The sequence below is a fragment of the Centroberyx gerrardi genome, chromosome 9 (genome assembly GCF_048128805.1).
Source record: "Centroberyx gerrardi isolate f3 chromosome 9, fCenGer3.hap1.cur.20231027, whole genome shotgun sequence".
Classification (NCBI taxonomy): Eukaryota; Metazoa; Chordata; class Actinopteri; order Beryciformes; family Berycidae; genus Centroberyx; species Centroberyx gerrardi.
The window spans coordinates 12,548,553-12,569,753 of NC_136005.1; the positions used below are offsets into that span (position 1 = coordinate 12,548,553).

Here is a 21,201-nt window from a genome sequence, read left to right on the forward strand (position 1 = left end):
GCCCTTTTAATCTATTCAAATGACAACAATCCCTAGAAACGTCTTCCAGTGTGCGGCGCTCGCTTGGTAATTAAGCCCTGTCACAGTCCTGTCAGCGCGCTGACTGTTCCTCCATCGCTCCCTCCCTCCCTCCCTCCCTCCCTCCCTCCCTCTCTCATCTATGCCCTCATCTCTCTGGGGGTTAGCTGTGTGATTGCGAGCTGTACATCTCAAATGTGATGCAAAGTGTGTGCGCCTATGTGTGTTTTTTTTCTTGCCATCCCGCGTGTTGGACTGCGTGCGTGGCTGTGTAAATGTGTGCATATGTGCATGGCTGTGTGTGTAAATGTGTGCGTATGTATAAGGGATGTAATTCAGGGTTCATCTGTCAGCAAAGCTACCTCAAATCTCCCCTCATCCTCCCACCCTTGGGCCCTCTCCCTCCCTCCATCCCTACAGTGCAGGGATCAGGGAAGAGGCCTCAGCTTTTCCTCCAACAAATCTGAAGCGACACCAGTAAATTGGGCAGTGCAAATGGGACCGTATGGGGCCCTGCTTAGCATGCAGACAGTCACAGGCTGGCCAGGGAGAGGAGTAACAAAATCAGGAGAGAAGAGAAGAGAAGAGAAGAGAAGAGAAGAGAAGAGAAGAGAAGAGAAGAGAAGAGGTCCAACATGAAAGCCCCTCTACATTGTAATATGAATTCAGGGTCCACAAACCATTGTATTGCATATTGAGTCAGTAAAAGCTGTCATACTCATTAGTCTATTTGGTGGTCTCCTCTCCACACAGGGTTCTTCAGGGCCTTTTTCAATACAAAGCCATGAAGTGCAATGACAACAGTCCACAAAATGCACTCCACCAGGTCAAAAAGGACCCACTGCTGAAGGGGGGCACTCTCTCTTTAAATCATTCTTTCTCTCTCTGTCAATCCCCATTTCTCTCTTGCAGCTAGATGCATTATTAGTTGGCTCAAAACCACTACATGCACGCCTCCAATGTGACAAACTGAGTTCTACAGCACACAAAGTCACATGTGAAAACCCACATGTGAATTCAAAGCACATGTGCTTTTTGGACACACGTTGGTTTTTCTGTGAGCATTAGAAATTTCCCATTTCTCATGTGAAAACGATGTGAAACAAATATTGTCATATGTAATGGGCGGTCACGTGGAAAAAAAAGACACTTTTCACCTGTGAATTGAAATGTTCACATCTGAAGTAAAACCTTTCACATAATGAAACAACAAGAAAAAAATGTTATGAGGAAATTGTTCTGTGTCCCAAGCCCTATATCCAAGCCAAAGACAGGGTAATATTATCGTCATGTGTCACTGGCAAATATATAGCAAAGGCACACTCTCATGCATGTAAAACACAGTCATGTCAAAAACCAGGCACACACGAATGCACATCTATTCAAACATTCACTAATGCATGTTGGTGCAGGCATGCATGTTCTCGCACGCACACACACACACACACACACGCAGTTGGTCTTTGCCAAGGTGTGTGGGACCAGTGGAGTGGAGAGTGAGTACATCTGCATGGCTGCAGACATTAATCTCTCTCTCCCTCTTTTCCCTGTTTGGTTCAATGAGAAGGAGAAAGAGAAATAAATGAACACGTCTGGGAATATATATGTGATTGAGGGAGACAAGTGCTGCATGTCCAATTTTAACACTCTTTGACACTCTCTGGCACAATTCAACACTCTCTTTGAAATTCATCGTTCATCCACCAGTCTGCTTGACATGCATTCACATATTTCTCAAGCAGTCCCATAGGTCTGATGGAAATGGGAGCAGTATATAAAGGAGAAGCATATCCTCGCTGGTACACTGACTCACAGCCGGGCCAACAGAGGTTTTAACCCTTATTAACTGGGCAGGATGACTAACAACTCACAACTGACTCACTACTCAATGGCTTAAGGGAAGAGTGGCAGAGGGAGTGTTTCATATATACACACACCAGACCTGAGTTAAATAGTATTTCCGAATAACTCATAGTATTTTCTTTACATGTGAAATAGGTGGGATTTTATCACACCAGGACAATTTAGATGAGGTAACACCTTGTAAATCACATAGAGGCATGCCAGAAATGACTTTCAAATACATTCCTGGAAAACCACAACCATCTGGCCTAAACCAAAGTGTAACAAGTACTTGCAAATATGATTTGACCGGGGTATGTCATACACTCACACATGGGAACTGCTCAGTAAAACTCAGGCATTGTGCAGCTTCACTCAATTTGGGGGTTAAGTGCCTTGCTCAAGGGCACATCAACACTAGTGTTTGAATGACTGGGAGAATTACCTCTTCACTTTGTCCACTCAAATTTTCCAAGCAGTCTGAGGAGTTAAACTGATGCCTTTCAATGACAGTAATGACACCAAAACCACTTAGCCCTGTTAATATTTTCAGCTTTCTGGCACAGCGGCTCAGGTTAGCTCCGTCGCCTCGCCTCACAGCAAGATGAACCTGGGTTCGATCCCCTAGGTATGAATGTGAATATCTGTCTATTAGTGTTAGCCCACTGATGGATAGCGACCTGTCCAGATCGTTTCCCTGCCTTTCACCCAATGCATGCTGGGATAGGCTCCAGCCCCCTGCAATTAAGTGTGTAACGAATGTGAATGAACAGAGCTTCCTGCTTTGTAATTTCTAAGAGTCGTTGATGGCAAATGAACAGTGGAGTGACATTTATGGAACTGTTTGTCCTACTCGTATCTATAATATATTGGAATATCCAGTCACTTACACAATCTAGACCACAGACACACACACACACACACACACACACTCCCAGGAAATGCACAATTCTCCGTTGGGGCATTTAGACATTACAGGAGACAGACTGCATTTGAATCAGCATCTTGCAGCCATACTCCTCCCAGTAGTATAGAGAGAGCGCTTCTGACAAGTGAGCAGCGGAATGGCATCAGCTAGCACCATGTCACTGCTGTTATCGCTGGCCTTATGGGACCAACGTCAGTGTACGCCGCTGTCTTTTCGTCCGCTGACTGCAAACTCCACTCTCCCACTCCGCCATCAGTCCTGGTACCTTGCTAATACCTTCTCAAACTGTTTGCCCACATTGCGGCTGGTACATTGTATCAGTGTTGGGAGTGGGTCCAACTTGGCTCATAAAGGTGTGGAATGGGTGGTTATCTACAGGAACAGGGAGAGGAGAGTCGCAGAAACACACACACACAAACAGACAGGTCTGTAAATTCAACATACATGCTTTCATCGAACCACACACACTCCACTGTGGGGTCCAGACTGGCAGTCGGCCCAGACTGTGTGTGTGTGTGTCTGGCAGCACAGCCTTGGCCACCCGTCCTAAAAGAGGAACTACATACTACACACATACAGATGCAGACTTGGTGTGATTTCCACTTGTGAATTAGATACATACATGTTTGTTAAACGCTGCGCCAGGGAAAAAACAATACGGAAAAGCCATGTGCAGCAAGCGCAGTGAGATACGGTCTAGAGCGGGAGGTAGGCGAGAGAGAGGCAGAATAAGAGAAAAAATAAGAGGATGAAAGAGACAGAAAGAGAAATGGAAAGAGAGAGAGATAGAGAGAGAAAGATCAAAACTAAACAGACATGTTTTTTTTCCTCAGATCTTAAACCTAGTCTCCGCTGATTTCCTCTGCCTCTCCCTGACAGTGAGGCTCAAAGCCCGACATCACATCAACCTCTTCAAATATTTAGACTTTACTCAAGTCGTCTTCTTTTTGCCGTTTTTCCTCTGTCAGTCTGAGGGAGGTGGGGGGTGCATTTCAGCGATTAATATTCGCAGAGACTGAATGAACAGCAGTTAGGAAATAAAAGGCCATACACTTCCAGCTGACTGATTGGGTCGTTTATCCACATCACCAAGTGATATTTCTGCACCGTGGCTTTTCAGATCCCCTGGATGATGAAACGATGTGTGTGTGTACATGTGTGTGCTGCCATTCTGCCTCCTCCCTGCGTGACTCTCTTTGAAGAGTGACAGCTCAGTGTGCCATTTGCAAGAGGGCAGACGACAGCAGGCCAGAGAGGCAAAGGGAGAGAGAGAGAGAGAGAGAGAGAGAGAGACATAGAGAGACATACAGATAGAGATATAGATAGGAAGAGGAGGGAGAATCTGCTGCTGGCCAGAGGCAGAAGGTGCGAATGAGAGGAAGAGCGGTCGTGGAATCATTAATGGTTATTACTAGTGCAGTGTTGATTAATGGAAAGGCCTAATAGTGTGATTCTCACAATTAGGTGTAATGGATGTTACAGTAAAACAGCCAGAGAGTGTAACATGAATGACTGATGCTAGTCTGAACGCTCATTCTGCATAATTAGCCGATAGACCTGTCTTTGCAGAGTGATGCTGATGGAGGGAGCCGAGGTGAAGGTGAGGACAGCACACACACAGACACACACATACCCATAAATAGGCAAAATCCGCACAGGGATTCAAGCACGCACACATCCAGTCCAGTTTGTCTAAGTGGGCAGGCCGCAGTCCTTCAGTGTGCAATTAGTGTAAGGTGAGGACAGCACACGCATAAACAGACATAATGCTCATGCGCTCATACATATTCATGCATGTCGGCATCCTGTCCAGTTTTTCTCTAAAGACAGCGGGCAGGCCGCGGTCCTTCAGTGTGTAATTAATGTAAGGTGAAGACAGCATACACACATAAATAAGTATAATGTGCACACCTATTCATGCATGTCTGCGTCCTGTCCAGACTGCGCGGGTCACAGTCCTTCAGTATGTAATTAGTCTAACGTGAGGACAGCATACACATATAAATAGGTATAAGGCACACACACCTATTCATGCATGTCTGCAACCTGTCCACTGTTTTTTGAAGGGGATCGAGCAGGTCACAGGCCTTCAGTGTGTAATTAGTTACTGAGATAACAGTAAAGGGAAAATAGTACAAGCCAGGATTCATAACTTTGCTGTCAGAGAAGTTGGAAAGTTTCCCTGGAAAGCACAAAAGTCCCATAAACCTCTGGCACAGCCAGCAGTACTGTTTTACACTTCTCCATCAGAAGAGAAGATACCTACTGTTCATTAGTGCATGGAAGAGGAACAGACTCTCTTCCCCTCCTTCTCTTTCCATCTATCGCTAAACCTGCTCGCTCTGCCCTCTATCTCTTTTCTTCACAGTTTGTTTCTCTTCTACATAAGCTTAATTTCAGCTGGGGAAGAGAATGACAGTTGCTCCAGGAACACTCACTAATTAAGCACCTTGAATGAGAATAATTTCTCCCCCTCATCTCTCCAGCCTTCCTCTCCTAGAGAGAATTGGCAAGTGGTGAACACAATAGCATATGGACTGAGAGAGATGCCTTGCTGTTATTCCGTTTGACTAGCGTCTGCCAGGTTTATGCAAAACTTCAGGGATACTTTCTGTGTGTACACACCTGGGAGAGTGTGTGTGTGTGTGTGTGTACAGTAAAACCTCCTGCTGTACCGCGAGAGCCTCTTTTGCACTGCGTGTGTCTGTGTGTGTGTGTGTGTGCCTGTGTTTCTGTGCATGTGTGTGCACACTCGGACCACCGGCAGCTCCAGCTCGCTCTCTTCTCAGTCATGGCACGTGTCCCTCTCGACATGTTATTACAAAGCATGAATCTTCATTAGCATTAATAGCCTCTAAAGACCCGGAGGATGCACAAAAATTAATTTGGCAGCGCCGGGCTTTCTGCTGAGTCGCCAGTTCGACAGCAGCAGTACAGTCAGGACTCACAGCGGTACGGCATCACGGCCGTCCCTGGAGATGCACGGTAGAAAACAGCAAAGTTAGCAAACTCAGATGCCTCCCCTCTCAGCCTCTCTGTCAACTCTGAAAGCCATCTCTGACTCATAAAACCTCCCGCTCCAAAAAGAAAAAAAGAAAAAAGAAAAAACAGGAATAGGGACCTCAAACAAAGCTCCCACGTTGTACTGTAGCTTGTGGAGCACAAAGAGTTCAACATACTGTAGCGTAATAAGAGACCAGGGCTGAGATAAGCGGAGTACCAATGGGATTGCAAGAACGGGCCCCTCCAGCACCAATGACAAGATGAGGCCAAAGTGACTGACACCCATGCTGACCAATACCAGTCTGAACCTTAAGAGAACCGGGTCACAGAAACCAGAAACTGTATTTCAAGCATGAGTGACTAAATTCAATGTGAAATGCACTTGACCTCCATCAGCACAGGTTACTAGCCCTCTACTTTCAGAAATCATCTGAAATAAGAAGGAGTTTGACTGGCAGATGCACCGCTATGAGGAGTTCATTTCCAAAATGCTACTACATACACATCTATTTTTAAAAATATAATATAATTACCTGAGGTTCATTAGTCAATATCTCCAGTCTGTAAAAATGTTATCGTTTCAAGGACTCAAATGACCTGCTACCCTTGAAAAAGTACCATCATTTCGTGCTATCATGTATTTTGTACAAGTCAGTGCTACGTTTTTCAAATGGTGGATATTTCGGACCAAAACTATTCGTATGTAGACAGGTGTACGGACTGAAGACGCCTGTAAACCGAGCAGAGTAGATAATGAGCAAATGGGGAATTTCACTGCTCAATGTGCAATTCAGTACAAACATCATCCAATGCGTACCCCTTCCACTATGAATTAATCACAAGTAAAAAGAGGGGGTCAGAAAGTGAGGGGGGATGAGGATAGCGGTAGAAGAGTGACAGACAGAGTGTAGGTCGGTCTGCATCTGGAGCTTTCTAAAACGCTTCCCACCGCCGTTAGTCAGCTAAGTCTTGCTCTCTTCCTCATTAGTCTCAGTGTGTAGGCTACAGCACATTGTCTGCTTCCTGTTCCCAATCTGCGGCACTGGTGTTGCTGTTGGCGTCAACGTGCTCAAAGTCTTCCTATCTGTCAGACCCAGATTCACCCGGCTTCCTCTTTGGGGGAAGTTGTGCTCCAGTTTGCTATAGGTTCCCTGGTAACGCTGTCAGGTTTTTTGTGTTTTTCTGTCAAATGGAATCACTCCTGTGTGTTGTGTTGTGCGTGTGTGTGCGTAAGCGAGTATGTGTGTGCGTCAGCGTTGCCCAGGCCACCCTCCCTCTAGGAGTTGCCACCCTGCCTGGAACAAATTTATTTATATTGTTTTCAGTGGGCACTTGTAGTGTCAAATGGTCTCACGGCTGTTTCCAAAGGGCTTTTCCACCCCACCATGAAACATTTCTGGCCTGTGTGTTAGCCTCAGTACGCTGCTAGACCAGTAGTCGCAAATCATACCCGCCGGTACCAGCCGAGCGCCCCGCTGGGGATTTAGCACTTCTCTCCCACAAACAAACAGAATAAATATTCATAATCCAACGTATGGGAGCGGGAAGAGGAGCGGAGAGGGGGCGGAGGAGAAGACGGATGAAACACGAGCGAGCTCCGAGCCGGCCGTCTCTGCGAGTTTCAGGCGGCAGAAAACGCATTCTTCACAGATAACCAAGCAGCAGCCAAGACACCTTGGGATTAATTAGCTACGCAATCCTTTTAACACAGGCTTTTTATTTTCAATTTGTAGATTATTTGTTCTGGTGGGAAACAGAGAGATAGAGAGAGAGAGAGAGAGAGAGAGAGAGAGATGACTCATTTATTTCCTGTGTATTGGGGTTTTGTGTTTTATTAAGTTGGTTGTTTTGTTACTAAGAGCCACTGCAACCGACTGTAACTTCAGGTTTGAATGCCATCTGAACTGCTGTTGAATAAGTAGTGAGTAAAAAACCCTTTTGATTTTGGGAAGGGCACATGTCTCTACACTGTGTGTGTGTGTGTGTGTGTGTGTGTGTCATAATGCATTTGGGGGCAAAAAATATGTCAGTATGTCGCCAAAGAGGAAAAGAAATATGAAGTAGAGGAATGTGTGCGTGAATATGTGTGTGTGTGTGTGTGTGTGTGTGCGTGTGTGTGCAGTTGCCTGTGTGAGTGTAAGCAACAGACCTCTCCCCTCATAGCCCTAAGAAAAGTTGAAGCATCACACATACACACGCACAAATGTAATGCAAAAATGCATTCAGACTGGCAGGCAGATGTGAACTGTACACACACACTGACACAGATGCACTCTCTCTCGATCTCTCTCTCTCTCTCTCACACACACACACACACAGAGCGTGACAGAGCCTCCTGCGGTGTGCCAGAGATGAGAGGCACGGAAAGATGCAAGAAGTGCAAGAGTGACAGCAGAAAGGTAGTGAGAAAAGAAGAAAGGGAGCAAACCTGAAACAGAGGTGTCTACAGTAGTGGAATAGCAAAGTAACAAAACCATACTCTTACACATTATCTTTTTTTTTTCCTAGAAAGAATGAGGGAAAAGGGAAAGGAAACAAGTATGAATGATGGATAAAAAGACAGGAGCTAGAGAAGGGAGGAGGAAGCTGGAGAGAAGTAACGGCTTGTTTGCCTTAGCTCACTTCAGCCAGGCTGTGGAACGGCACGGTTTGGTTTCTGTCTCCATTGATTAGGCAGCTAGCCAAATAAAACAGCAGGATTTTAAAATAGCAAGCACAGGCTCAACAATCAGTTTCAGCACTATGAGAGAAGAGCAAATCAACTGACAAACGACTGACTTTGTTACTCTAATCCCAACTGCCTATTCTCCTCAACAAACATCCATTTATTACTGCTTATTACTCAAAAGAACGAGGCCACACTCCACTGCAAGGTATTTATATATTAAAGCTAGATTCTATTGTGTCTTGAATATAGAAAATAATCACTGTTGTTGTTGAGTGTGACCTCATTCTTTTGAATACGCATTCTGTGTAAGGATCACATGGCTCTGAGCCATCTACAGCCATAGTGCTAATTATTAAAATACTATGAATGCTGCTCAAAACTTGGCTACAAATTACAGGAAATATTCTATTTAGAACCAGTCAACAAAGTGATAATAATCTGTATAATGTGTGTAAGTAATAACTTGCAAAGTGCTTTACAGACAAAACATCAATAAATAAAAAGACCAACTATTAAAATAAAGAGGGTTTCAGAGGAATTAACAAGGCAAATGCAATGGAAATAAAAATATATTATAATTATGTTAGATTATTATATTATTATCAAATTGTATAAATTCTTTCTCTCTCTCTCTCTCTCTCTCTCTCTCTCTTCTATCTCTTCTTCTCTCAGTATATTCACTGGAGGACTTGGAAACAGCCCTGGAAACTTACTATTATTGACTCTCAGATGGGATCACCATGGTAACAGGCCAGAGGGAGCCAGTGGACTGAGGCTACCTAGCATCTAAAGGCTTTCAGATCATAACACATACACCTGAACACCGACAGAGATACACACACACACACACACACCCTGCCGTGAATTGCAGCAAATGAGACAGAGAACCGGACCACTTTAGTGAGACAGGGACCAATTGGGTGACATTAAAATGGATAGAAGTCTCAGTGGAACGAATGAGTTTGCCGAGTTCATTTCCGCTCTTCACGTCACAGTTCAGACCTCTCTCTGGATATCAAACTGAGATCAGGGAGCGCTGCCTGTTGTGAATTGTACTTTTCACAGCTGAATTCTATATTTCTGTGGGCGCTGAGCGGCGAGAGATAAAGCGGCGAGCAGCAGGCGGAGGCTGTAGGCTTACACGCTCCGCCCTGCTGCTCCCGATCAACCATGAAGCCAACAACGCAACAGGAGCCTGAGTGGAATGTACACACACAGCTCCAGCGCATGTCAAAGAGGCCAAAGGTATGTTTGTGTGTTGGTGTGTGTCTGTGTGAAAGGAAGAAAAAGAGAGACGAGAGAGAGGGGAAGAATTGTACTCTATAGTGTGTGTGTGTCATGTTGAAGGCCAGTGAGTAAAGAACGGCGGAGCGTACGTATGTAAACAGTATGTGTCCGTATTTCTCATAGCGTGATCAAGCGTTTCTACATCTCACTCTTTTATCTCCTGCCCTCATTTAAGGAGGCGGTACACTTGCAACGAAGTCCAGCTTGCTTCCAAATAGAAACACAGTCGAACACGGTGCCGCATACAAATTTGTGTATACTCACTGCGGCTTTGTTCTGTTAGTTTATTTATGCCTCATGCAAATGGATGCGCATGACGATTAAAAGAGGAACCGGAACCTAGGAAAACTGGAAATAGCGGCGACAAAAGTCTCTGAGATGAACAACAACAACAACAACAACAACAACAACAATGGCTGCGGTGAAAGAACGGCAAAGGCGGCTGAGGTAATATGAAGATCTTCTTGCGATGAAAAGAAGAAAAACATGATGGGCATGTTCGTCTGCTAATCAAACCGGGAGAGAAGATGGAAGAGTTTAGCACAAGATGTTCGCACAGAGATGTAAACAAACGGCAATGAACCGGAAGAAGAAAGGAGAAGCTCAAGAAGAGAAGTCAACTCAAGCAAACGCGTTTTAGGCCGACTGCAGACGGTCGCACAGTGGGGGCTGGTGTGGGAAGAATTCGACTAGTTTGGCCAGCAAGCCTGCAAACACTTAGTCTTAGTTTTTTTTTCCACAAACATGTCCTTTTGTCCCCAAGAACCTGCCAAAACTAGTTTCCGCAGCAGGTATACCTCCTGCTTTACTCTCCTTCATTCTCTGCCTTCACTCCCACCTCTCTGTATTGATTGCTCTGCCCTCAGAGACCCAGATCAGACCAGACCAGACCAGAGCAGGAGAGAGCACAGCGAGGCCCTGGCAGCCAGACACATAGACAAAAAAACAGATATTCAAAGTCACAACTCTACAGAGAGATGAGGCTAAAGGTGGAGCTGAACCAGTAGAACTTGGCTTTATGGTTTCATATAATTCCATGCAGTCCATATAAAGCATCCAATATATTCCTCTCCTTCCCTCCCCCTCTCCCCTGTTCTCTCTCTCTCTCTCTCCTCCTCCAGGATGCTACAATGTCTCTACAATCTCAAGCTCTCTCTCGTCCCCACTATCCGCCTTTGTTTCCATTCTTTAAATTTTAATTGTGCTATTTTAAATCTTGTGTTTTAAGAGATGTACACTCTACATAATTCAGTTGTGTTGCTAGTTACAAAGGAAAGTAAGTCAAACTCGAAACCTTTCCATCTTTCGTTTCATCCCACCACATCCCCATACCTTTACTGTGTACACATGCTCTGGGTATTCCTCGGCGTCGCATGGCGCTGACGTGTCGGCCATGTTTCCATGTAACATACAGCTGGTGAAGAGCCTCCTTCACTGCCTCCTTCTCACAGGGGAATTCCCACAATGAGAGACAAAACCAGCTGGGCGCAGGTGTTCTGTCTAAAACGGTCCCTCTCCCCCTCTTCCTCTCCCGCTGCCTCCTCCCCCTCCCCCTCCGCTGCTTCCTCCTCCTCGTTTCACCTCCATTTACACATCACTCATCATCCTCCCTCCACCCACTCCTCCACTGCCCCCCCCCGCCTCCTCCCTCCACCTCCCGCTTCTCATCCTCCTGCTCCTCCAGCGTCTTGTCCTCCTCCGTCCTCATCAACCCCCCTCTTCCTCCCCCTCCACTGCCTTCGACACATCTTCATCCTCCACTCCCACACCCGCAACCACCTGCTTCTCCTCGTCCTCTTCGTCGTCCTTCTCCTCCTCTGCCTCCGATCTTCTCTCAATTTTAGAAAATAGAAGAGCAACTAATTCCACCCGAACACAGCTTCCCAGAGTTGTATGATGCCAACCAATTTACAAAGACAGAAATGGAACTAATATGGCCCGGCATAAAATTAGTGTAGCAATTGGTCTTCCAGGTTGGTTATACAGAAACACGATGTTCAATTTGAGAATCCTGATATTGATATTTTATTTGGCTAGTTAATGTATTTCTTCCAAGCTAATCTAATGCAATTGTTCTAGCCAAAATAACTTGCACTTGTTGAGATCCATTTTTCTGTGTTTACAAATTATCCACCCGCCTTGTTTCAAAAACACTACGCCTCCGTTTCGCATTCCTATCAGACAAAGAATGAAGAGTGTAAGAGAGTATTTGTGCTTCATACGTTTTTATCTGTTTCTGTCTGGCCGCCCCCCTTAAGCAGTGTTATGGTCCGTGCCGTTACCTTTCTCACATGTGGCTCCACCGTAGCTGGGCAGACAAAGACACACAAAGGAGTTGGTCTCATCGATGCAGGTTCCCCCGTTCTGGCATGGGTTGGACTGGCAGTCGTCAATGTCTGGACAGAGAGAGAGGGAGAGAGAGAGAGAGAGAGAGGGTCAGGTAAGGTACGCACACACACGCACACACACACACACACACACACACACACGCGCACAGCACTTTCCAAATGGCTACTTCTGAAACTACCTGCCACAGTTAGTTACTGAACAAACCCAACAGAGATCCAACTTTTGGAGAGATTAGAAGCGTTTCTGAGAAAGTTATAATTAAAGTGAATTGATTGAGCTTCATCAATGAGTGGTTTGGGACGCACTGAAGCGCATGATGCTAATTGCAATGTGTTTGCTGGACGCGCCTGAGTTCTGCTGTCAAACCTGAGAGTGAGAGAGAGTAGAGGGGGGCTGGTGGTAGAGAGAGATACTTCAGAGACAGAGAATTGGAGGGAGGAAGAAATTCAGTTGGATGAGTTTCAATCTTCAAAATTGACTTCGCCCACACAAACACAAAAGCCCTCTTGCTAGTAGCTACAAAAGATAAACTGATATGCAAATCCATTTTTATATGCAGAGTAGTGACCAACATGATGAGCACAGTGAAAAGCTATTCCTTAGATGTAAAAATACAGATCTACATGTTTGTGCACAATATACACACAGTCGCTCACACTCACTCATGCAAACGCACACGCACATTACACACACACACGTTTTGCAGAGGCGTCGAAGGGGCGAGAGTTCTCATTCTGTTGAAAAATGGTAACTGTATTTCTCTGGCTGATCTGGGCCTGGGGGCAAAATCATTAAAACTGCAGCTGGTATCCCACAATCCTCTGCCATCAAAACATCTGAGTGAGTCCCTGGGGCCTCAACAAGAGGTCAGGGGAGAGGGGGGATGGAGTGGAAGGATGCAAGAAAGGGTCCGAAGAGAACGGGAAGATGTAGGGATAGAGGGATGATAAAGAACATTCAAGAGAGACATCGAGAGAGCTATGAACAAGAGGTTGATGTAAAGAAGGGTGGAGCAGAGGGAGGGGAGTAGGGATGGGCGTCGGGGGGGGGGGGGGGGGGGGGGCTGATATGATTCTGCGAGTCTGGGAAGTTGGCAAGTCCCAGGGTTGGATTACAGAAGCTTTGCAGGCAGCCAGCGTTTGGGGTGGAAGAGTCTGTTTGGATAAAGCAGCATGACAGCTTCACTGCTGGTGCCCCGCTTTGGGCTGGCTGATATCAAAGGCTGAATTAGATGCAGAAGGTAGAGACCCAGCCAGAGGAGTCTGACTGAGATGGAATTGGTATTGGTCTGGTGTATCACAGTGTCATGTAGGCCTATAGTATATCCATGTGTAACTGTCTCCGTCTGTCTGCCTCTCTGTTTCTCTAGTAAGTCTCTCTAAGTAAGTAAGTAAGTAAGTAAGTAAGTAGACATGTCTCACAATGGGATACTGGAAAAATAAGGACACATAAAACCAGTAAAACAGTAAAACCCAAAACAGTAAAACAAGGAGAACATTTAGCACAATAAATAAATCATCAGACACAATCAAAAGCAAGACAATAAAAATGGGTTGTACCAAAGCAGGAATAGCAAAAGCACAATCACCCTTTAGCTATTAGCTTGAGGAACTAAGGGACCTAACGGTACTATATGGGCACAATAATTCAAATATACTCAGGTGCTTGACCATACAATGCTTTGTGCATAATTAAAAGAAGAGTAAAACTGATTCTAAACTTCAGTGGTAGCCAGTGAAGAGAGGCCAATGCTGGAGTAATGTGATACCTATGTTTGGTGTTAGTTAAAAGATGAACAGCAGCATTTTGGACCAACTGGAGTTGAGCCACAGATGCTTGGCTGAGGTAAGTAGAAAAACCACTGAAGTAGTCCAGGTTTGATGACACAAAAGCATGAATCATTTTCTGTGTCTTGAAAAGGCAGAGCAGGCCATTTTAACAATGTTTCTCAGTTGAAAAAAGCAAGATTGAAGTGGCTTTTTTTTGTATGTTACTCGAAATTCAAGAGTGGGTCAAAAATAATTCTTAGAGGTAGACCTAACATTGGATGCCAATGGACAAAGAAATTTGATGAGATCATGAACTATTTTCAGGGCTGATAACAAGGACTCAGTTTTTTTGTTGAGTTTAACTGGAGGAAATTGAACATCCAAACCTTAATAGTCACAAGGCAGTCATTTAAAATAGTTAATCTGCTGAACTCTTTGCATTTAACACAAAGACAAAGTTGTGTGTCATCAGCATAACAATGAAAAGATACATTAAACTGACATATTATGTGACCTAAAGGTAGCATATAAAGTAAGAACAATACAGGTCCAAGACGGGACCTCTGAGGCATCCCACAGGATGAAACATTTTCATCAATAGACACTGAAAATCTCCCTCTCTCTACATCGTGAACCAACAGATGAGCAGGGAAGGATCAGGGTACCAGTACAGCTGTTAGAGAAAATACAGCCACTGGGCCTAATATCAACCAACATCTGGCCTCATTAAATACTGTAGCACAGGAGGAAGGAGTTGAGGAACCGGCACAGTAGCACTCTGGATTATAAAAGCAGAGGAATCAATACATTAGCTATGGACATCAGCTATTAGAGAGAGACCACTCTAGATATTGGTAGTTGAGGAACCGACACAGTAGCACTCTTGACATTAGCTGTTAGACTTCAGATTTAGGTAAGGTAGTAGGATTCAAGGACAAGTTACTGATGACATCTAGAATGATAGCTGGAATGTGTTTTGATGTGAAGAATCTGATGGGCTGATTCCCTAATATTCCTTTATTGCCATTCTGTACCATCTCTCTCTGTTCCTCTAAGGACAAAGCAGGGATGCCATATGGCCGGGCCGACCACATTGTTCCTCAGTGTCTAGCAGTGTCTACCTTCCTCTCTTCTCCTCCAGCAGAGCAGAGAGGGCCAGGACGCAGCAGGCCTGTCCACTCAAAGTCCACTCAATGTCCACTCTGCCCAGCTGGCTAACTGAGGGAACTGTCCAACTTAAGCAGGTGGCAGTGTGTGTGTGTGTGGTTGTATTTGAGCATTTGTGTGTATGTGTGTCCATCCCTCTCTGGCTCACTCCCCAGGACAACAAAATCAGGCCTGGGCACTGGTATAGTCTCCAGAGACTCTCCAGAGGAGCCGGCAGTGCACCACTTATCTGCTGGCAGAGAAATGGATGGAGGGATAGATAGGCACCAGCCATCATAGTAATTGCGGGGTACAGCTAACACGCTAGCGATGCTACCAGCCATTCTTTGTGCCAAAGTTATTAATTGGTAACTGACAGCAGAGGCAGCAAATACACATGGAAAATCGACATGACTAACATAATGACAGGGCTGACAAAATATGGACGTGAAATTTGGTTTGCCGTCGACTGAAAAATACATAGCTTGGATGGGAATTTATGACTGCGGGATGAGTGTGTACCCTGCTCAAATGTGTTTTCCCTTTCCTTTTTTTGTTTAGCCCCGCCTCTCCATGTGTCTGAGAATAGTTGGAGAGTTATATGGGTGGGTGGGCGAGGGGGGGGGGGGGGGGGGGGTTGGACAGGGAGGGAGAGAGAGAGTAGACAGAGAGGAATATGCGAGAGGATAGTGAGAGAGGAGCCAGACAAACTGGGGGCGGTGTCTGTTGACAGAATATCTGGAGGCTCAGTGCAGGCAGGTGTCGAAACCAGGGAATGAATAATTGAGAAGGGACAAAGAGAGAGAGAGAGAAAGCAAAGAGGAATTGGGTTGGAGATGGCCCTTGGTCAGCCTTTTTCCATTTCCCTATTTGGATTATTTGTCAGCCCAACAGATCAGATTGTATTCCTATTACCTGTGTACTGGACCAGCGCTTCGTCCATCCCGAGATCAGCTCCATCACCCGCCCGTCCTCCCCTTGATACCCCCGTCCTCCCTTCTCTGTGACTTTGCCAGCTCTGGAGGGTCTTTTTCTACTTTACCACAGTGAGATTTATGCTTTCAATTCTAGCCGCAGCCGGGGCATTTGTGAACATTGAGGCCAAATAAAAAGTAAACAGCTCTCTGTGTTTTATAAATGAGACCTCAACCGCAATCAACAATTTCACGGCTATGAATCCTTGCGGGTTTAGCCAGCCAAAGTCCAGCAAGGGAAAAGTGAGAGAGAGAGAGACAGATAGAGAGAGAGAGAATCCACTGACTAGAAGGTAATAAAGGCTTGGAGAAAAGAATCAATATTTCAACCAAGGTCTTTCGACGGGCATGCATTAAAAAGTTCCATGGCATATGATTCATTTTATTAGTCTTGTGCTGTGGAGTTGTTGTTTTTTTTTTTAGCTCTTATTGATAAAATATGTTAGATTTACTGATCAACAACTGCTCATGAAAAACATAAAAAAAACTTGAGCCTGGCTTCACAAAGGTAGCGCTACGGAAAATCTGTCAGCTGTTTGCAAATGTCCTATTCTCTACTCCAAACACTCATAAATATTCACCCACAACATCAAATGCGCAAAAACTAAAATGGCAAAAGAGACCCACTCGAGATATTCTTTTACTTGGCATTTGTTGGCTTTGACACAAAAATAGCTACAATTTCCTCTGCCAGCGTCTTAAGAGGTTCATTCTGAGTGTAATTCTGAATGATCGCTCTCCCTGTGTTTAAGTGTTTGGTGTGAGGCTCAGGTGTAGCAGGGAGGGCGTCGAGATGCCGGCTGCCCATTTGAAATGTCACAAATACTACAAACATCTATTGAGAGGGTCAGGATTGCACCCATTTGCCTGTCAACCTAATGACTGTTTGAGAGAGTGGTGGCAGCATTGAAATTCAGCAGTGCATCTGACTTTTTTTTATTTTTTTTTAGCTATTTAACATTTGAAGGATAAATTGCCCATTTCAAGGGAGGCAGAGTCCTGCTTCTGTTGATTGTCTCGGGCATAATTGCTTTGGCAAATTGTGAATAGTCCCAACAAAAAGTGCTTCATTAAGTGAAAAGAGAAGTGGGACCATAAGGGGGAGGTGAGGAGGAAAGAAACAATGAAAAAGGGTTAGGTGGAGACAAAAAAGAAAATAGAGGGATAGAGAGTGAACGCGTTTGAGAATGAGTATGAAAGAGGAAAAAATGGATGTTCAGCTAGACAGAGAGACAAAGAATGAGGGAGCGAGTCACACAGAGGACAAGTGGGAGAGTGAAAGGAATAGACCTGTTTCTGTTAATGGGCTTACTGTCTGAGAAAAACCTTGCTATTGTTAATGTGTCTGCTCATTAATGTGCGTACAGTACAGTACTCTGTGTGTGTGTGTGTGTGTGTGTGTGTATGTGTACACATGAATCATGTATTACATGTTGAAGTACTCATGGATCAGCAGAGCATCCTGTTGATTTATTTCATAATTCACTGAAAAAAACACCCACTGGCTCAAAGAAAGAGGGACGTACACATTATGCAAACACACACACACACACACACACAGACACATACAAGCCGAGGCTGGAAGGCGATCACAGGCATACTCTCATTATGTATCGCATACACTGCATCTGCACAAAACTCCTGTTGGTGGCATGCACGGGTGTTTGAAAGCCAGGCAGTTTGTCATAACAGAGCAGAGAAAAGCGCGGTTTCCTCTGTAGACTAAATGCCAGCCGTCCAGATCAAACAGCAGTCTGATCAATTACACAGAGACCCTTTGAACCAGCAAATGCCAGCCGGAGACTTCACTTCTGACGGAGTGGTGGGGAGGGCATGAGGGGACAACATTAATGCACTGGAGGAAGACGGTTTTGTCAGCTACATGGAATCAAACGCACATTCTGGCATGCAAACACGCGTGCCCCCCCCCCCCCACACACACACACACACACAGACGAACACGCATGCACGCACAAACGCACTCCCAATCACTCTCTCTCTCTCACGCACACACACACACACTAACAAACGCAGCGGGTGCCAGGCTGGCCCCTTATCAACCAACAGCAGTGACAGATCTAGTCACCCTTTCTGCATTCTCCTAATTGCCTCCAAACCACAGTCGACATTATGTAAAAATAAACTGACATGACATCCTGTAAAATAGGGGCTTTGAAATGGAAATGTTTGTCGCATAAAGGTCTTCTGCTGAAAGGCTCTGTGTGTTTGTCATCTTTCATTGTGCGAAAGCCCCGATGATTGACTTCCCTTAGGTTGCTCAGGGGCGTTGACATTTCCCCGCCCCCCTACACAGACGGATACCTTTCTAGTGAACCAGCACTCGTCCGAACAGCATGCCCACTCTCTGGACCTTATTGTGTCGTGTCGATAATCATACTGTTGCTGTGTATCGTGCCTTTGTGTATGTGTGTGTGACTGAGTATGTGTGCTTAAGCATGTATGAGCATAATCAGAATTTTGTGTGTGTGTAGGTGAATGAGTGTGTATGTGTGTGTGTGTATGAGTGAGGAGTGTAGTAGTTTTTTAATAACTATTAATTTAATGTGTGTGTGCATTCCCGTGTGTATATACATGTGTGTGTGTGTGATTAGCATAGCACCTTTGTGATTGTGCACAGACTGTGTGTGTATATACAAGAACAGGCATATACACTTAATGTATGTGCGTGTTTTTGTGCAAGTGTGTGTGTGTATGTGTGTGTGTATGAATAGACGTGTGTCTCTTTGTGTGTATGTACTGTATCTTTGTGAGTGTGTGTGTGTGTGTGTGTGTGTGTGTGTGAATGGACATGTGTGCGTGTCTCTGTGGGTACGTGTTGTATCTTTCTGTGTGTCTGCCAGCGTGTGTGTGCATGTGTTTTGTGCGCGTCTGAATGGACATGTGTGCGTGTGTGTTTGTCTCTGTGTGCATGTACCCTTGTGTCTGTGTGTGTATGTGCTAATGAGTGGAGTCCTGGGCTGTCAGCTTTGTTTGGGTGAGGCTGGGTTTCAAAGGGATCAATGATCAACAGGGAAAAGAGAGAACAGACAGACTACATGGCAACGCGGCTACAGCCACAGGCTCTCTGCTGATCTCCAGAGAGATCGGTGCAACGCTGATCAACCCATCAGTGGATCTAGTGTCTTGGGGGTTTCTGTTAAAAATAGAGAAAATAATTTTGTCCTTTTTACTTGGCTAAGACTTTTGGATGAAGGGGGATGTGTTACCTCACCGCTGGCCTCAGCCGCATTAACAGCTTGGAGCCCAGACGATGTACTGCGAGCCGCACACAGGCAGAAATCCAACTTGACAGGGTTTACCAGATTTCCTCATGCGTTGAGGGGAAGCAAGCAAATGAGCCTAAAAGCGCTCGTGTAGACATTTCCGAAATCACACCGCAACATGAAATCTAAAAACGACAGAAAACAGATCTATCTTAATTCATGTGTGTTGCAATGGGTATACAGTATGTGAACGTGTGTGTGTGTGTGTGTGTGTGTGTGTGTGTGTGTGTGTGTGTGTGTCGGCACTGTATGCGTGTGGAATGTGTGTGTCTATGTTTCAGACAGGTCCTCGCTGTGGTTGACAGGGCTGGTGCAACATTCATAACAGCCTGGGAAAATGTAATGAGGAAAAGTGTCACAACATCTCACATCGCTCTGCTAGCCTTCAGTTCTGACAGCCTGACTCTGCTCACTGACTCTGTGTGTGTGTGTGTGTGTGTGTGTGTGTGTGTGTTCACTGGCTCCATCTTTGCTGTCTGTTTATATTTTGTGTGGGAGGGGGCCAGTGGCCAGGGAAAGGAAGCCAGAGACAGAAAAAGCCAAGCAAGCCTGCCACAGTGCCATCAACATGATACAGCCTCACTCTCTATTTCCATCTCTCTGCAGATTCTGGGAGAGAGAAAACGGGGATACGGGGGATTTCAGAATGACAGCCAATACAAAACAGGCCACACAGGCATCACCATAGACGCCCCCCTTCTTTTTCTTTCCTTTCCCACCCCTCTCTTGTCTTCATTTCCCTCCTCTTCCCTTCCTCTTACTTCATTTCCCTTCCCTTTTCCCCTCCTTCCTGCGTTCCCACACTTCCATCCTTCCTTTTCATTAGTCACCTCTGTGTCTCTTCACCTTCTATTTTCTCTCCCTCCCTCCGGAAATCTCTAAATGGCTAGTTTATCCTCCTTCGCCCCGTGGGTCTTACCAGGCTAATTTCCTTTGAGTCATGAGGTTTTACAGGTGTCCCTTTAGGGCGGCCGGTGTTAGCAGCAGCAGCGTCCCTCTGGGCCATGTGGGTTTTGGCCTGTTCCCTGACAGCTTTATCTGCCCCAGACACCCAGGGTGTGATCATTAGCACATATCACCTCGACTTAAAGGAGCTACACATCTCCCTCTTAAAATGGATCGTTCCTTCTATCATTTTCTATCTCTCTCCTTCCTTCCTTCCTTCCATCGTCCGTCCACTCATTTCTTGCTTCCATCATTCCTTCCTCGCTTCCTTCCTTCCTTCAGACTCTGTTCCTTACCTCTGTCTCCCTTCGTTTCTTCCTCCCTTCCTTCCTGTTTTCCTTCCTTCTTTCAATCTGTCTTCATTCCCTCCTTTCATCTTCCATCTGTCTTCACTCATTTCCTGCTTCCATTATTCCTTCTCTCCCTCCTTCCTTGTTTCCTTCCTTCCTTCAGACTCCTTCGTCCCTTTCTTCTGTCTCCCTTCATTCTTCCTCCCTTCCTTCTTTCCTTCCTTCCTTTCTTGCATCTCCCATCTGCCTTCACTCCTTCCTTCCTTCCATCCCTTCCCTCCCTCCTTCCTCCCTTCCATCCTTCCTTCTTTGCTTCCTTCCCTCTCGGTCCTTACTTCTGTGAGAGTGCACAGTTAAGAAATTTCATAACTACTCTTAAAGTAGAGCAGTTCCCTAGAGGGGTGAACGACAGGCTATTCTCTGCCTCCTGTCGCTATTCCTGACATACTTAAAGAGGAAATAGTAGAGTGAAATTATCTATTTTTTCCTTCGACCTGTCAAAATCAATTAATCACTAACAGTGAAATTATGTAAGGAGATTTTTCTGAGTGGAGGGAGCTCTGATGTTGAATCCTTAAATCTATTTCTGTAAAGAAATGGTCGGTGAACCAACAAATATCCTCTGGTAAATTTTAAGCAACATACTAGTTTTCAGCCAATGCGCTGGACAGTGAACCACACACAGGGTTATACCTGGT

At 45.3% G+C, this 21,201-nt stretch overlaps 1 protein-coding gene across 1 annotated transcript in view; it reads right to left on the bottom strand.

Annotated features, from left to right (window-relative positions):
* The window catches only part of ncanb (neurocan b), a 134,876-nt gene that overhangs the window by 12,844 nt on the left and 100,831 nt on the right, over window positions 1-21,201 (bottom strand). Inside the window, exon 13 of the mRNA XM_071926009.2 lies at window positions 12,029-12,142. Coding sequence (XP_071782110.2) covers window positions 12,029-12,142 — 114 coding nt within the window. The remainder of the gene's footprint in view (window positions 1-12,028; window positions 12,143-21,201) is intronic.